General features: G+C 34.3%; 1 protein-coding gene across 2 annotated transcripts in view; it reads right to left on the bottom strand.

Moving 5' to 3' along the window:
* Positions 1-487: 487 nt before the first annotated feature.
* LOC135197805 (anti-lipopolysaccharide factor-like) overlaps positions 488-2,559 on the bottom strand; it is a 4,664-nt gene continuing 2,592 nt past the window's right edge. For both annotated transcript variants that reach the window (XM_064224931.1, XM_064224932.1), the window contains exons 3-4: positions 2,090-2,226; positions 488-1,085 (exon numbers count right to left, since the gene is read on the bottom strand). In XM_064224931.1, coding sequence (XP_064081001.1) covers positions 967-1,085; positions 2,090-2,226 — 256 coding nt within the window. In that variant the 3' untranslated portion in view covers positions 488-966. The remainder of the gene's footprint in view (positions 1,086-2,089; positions 2,227-2,559) is intronic.

Genomic DNA, 2,559 nt, shown 5'->3' with positions numbered 1-2,559 from the left:
TGTTAATATATTATGGAAGTCTTAATGTTAATACATTATAGAAGTCTTAATGTTAATATTGTTAATATATTATGGAAGTCTTAATGTTATTATATTATGGAAGTCTTAAAGGACAGTTATCTTCGTAGTCAACTTCCCGAATCATATAAACTTCAGAAGTTCAAATTTGTTAATATATGTAAATTTTTTATTTTTTATTTTATGAAGCGGGCTAACATAGTTTTTTATATCTCATTAATCTTTTATGATTGATCCTTTTCCTCAACTTGTTACATTCCCACTTTTCCAACCTTAATCTTTTTATGATTTTTTCTCCATCGAACTTGTACCATCCCACTTTTCCAACATTAATCTTTTATGATTTTTCTCCTCGAACTTGTACCATCCCACTTTTCCAACTAGGGTTTCAGTTTCGCTAATAAAAATTAATAATACCTCACTGATCGCTGGACTCTTTCAGCCGGTTATAAAAAAAAAAAAAACCATAGTTTCAGTTTCATCAAATAGTACGTGTATTATTTATTACTAACACAGCCACAGTTCTTTGGAAATCAAATTATCAAATTTCACAAATGATAAATAGCTTTTAAACTAATTTTTTTTAGTTTGGTTTTAAAACATATATTTTCACAATTAATAAATTTGTGGAAAGACACTACATTAATTTATATCACAGTTCAGAAGTTTGAGTAAACCGCTGTTGTAGAACTAAGCTCCTCTAGGTTAATAGATACTTGAAAACCTACTTTGTAAATAAACTTCCATTGGTCATGAATTTCGGCGATATTTACTCAATAAATTAAATTAAATAATCTACCTATTTTCCAATTAAACATTCTAGTACATAAATTTCATCACTGGAAACGGTACTACTTTGCTCTTCATTCGTTTTCTGTCGCAAAGCCACGTAAGACCAAATGTCGATGACCTTTACTGTCGTGACGCCAGCTGTACATGAAAACACAATCAATCAGTCAACCAGGGCTTTGCCTGCTCCTCGGTGACCAGTGCTTGGGCCACAGCCTGCCTCACAAAATCCTTTATGGCTGCCTGCTCTGCATGGGTTGGATTTCTGTGGTCTCTGGCTAAAGCGGAAGGAAAAATTTATTAAATTAATGGAAGGAAATGAGGAGTCACAAATTATTTTGCGTAGAAAATGTGTGTTTTGTAAAGAAATGAAACCGAATACATCTTCGACAGTTGATTTGTGTTTTTGCTACCTCGTGATATCTTTTGATAGTTGCTAATAGGTTTCAATTTTTTTTTGTCTGTAGGCGTCATGTGGGTTTAGGAAGAGATGATTAGAGATTAGGTGACTGAAATGGATCTGGGCGATGATGCAAAATTTAAATTTTTTATCAAGTTTTAATTATGTTGAGTGAATGGTTGGACACGGACCACGAAAAGTGGCTTGGTTTTTAAAATTACTTTTGATTCAGTTGCAGATCCAGGATTTTTTTTCTTTTTAGCGTTGGTTAACATTGCCAAATAGATGTAACGTGTGATTTTATCACTCGCCAGGCGTTGTTAATGTTTTGCACTTGGGTGTTTGGGGACATATTATATAAAAGTGGAAAAAACATCAGACTTGCAGATAGAATATCTTCTTAGTGGCTATATACGTATACACTATATTTACCTATATAAGGTTATAGAAAGGTCTTGATGTATAGGACTGAAAAATATATATTTTCATATTTTATGATGTAACAAGCGATCAAGTCTTTTGCTTCTAGTAAGAGAAAAAAAATTCACCATTATTCATATTTACAGCTGCTTAATTATGAAATGGCGCGTATTCACGGAGCACTGAAAATCGTCCTGGTAATATGCTATACACATGCTTCTAGACTCGCCATATGAATGGGTTCACTAATGTTAAAATATACGCATACTCTACACTACAATTATTTCTGAAAGAATCCTTTTTCCTACACACGTTTTCCTACACATCAAAACAGGTGTACGAACATTCATGTAAGCATGTTCTAAGCTGTGTTTCGTGTTTACAAAACTTTAGTAAGTATCCCTAAACAGTATTCAGCAATATACATGACTGGCTAATGAAATGGAAAGGAGAATAGCTTACCTTCTCCGACGATGGGAGTCCAGCCCAGACACCTGATCTCCGCCCTGTAGTGCAGCTCGAGTCTTTTGATGTAAGGAATTCGCTTGTACTGACATGGCTTCCCAAACAGATCTATGTCTCCCTCATCATACACTCCACTGAAGCATCAAAGTATTGATGATATTGTCATTATTTATGTCTTTCGGACAATAAAAATGCATTACAGTAGAGATACGAAAAATAGAATATGAAAATTTCAAATGAATGTTATAGTTTGGGCCAAGGTACCGGTCACTCCCTGCAGAGGATGTACAGCACTTACCACGTGTAACAGTAGAGAATGTGTTCGGAAATATACCGTAGCCTGTGGCTTTGATTTGCATAAAAAAACATCTGAATGAACCCAAAAGACCATGTTCCTTAGATGGTACACTTTACTCTGTTTTTTTTCCATCTGTCCACCCGCCTGTGGTGTTTTGTATGGTAACACT

This window comes from Macrobrachium nipponense, chromosome 21 (genome assembly GCF_015104395.2).
Source record: "Macrobrachium nipponense isolate FS-2020 chromosome 21, ASM1510439v2, whole genome shotgun sequence".
Classification (NCBI taxonomy): Eukaryota; Metazoa; Arthropoda; class Malacostraca; order Decapoda; family Palaemonidae; genus Macrobrachium; species Macrobrachium nipponense.
This window is presented reverse-complemented; position numbering and strand designations above follow the sequence as displayed.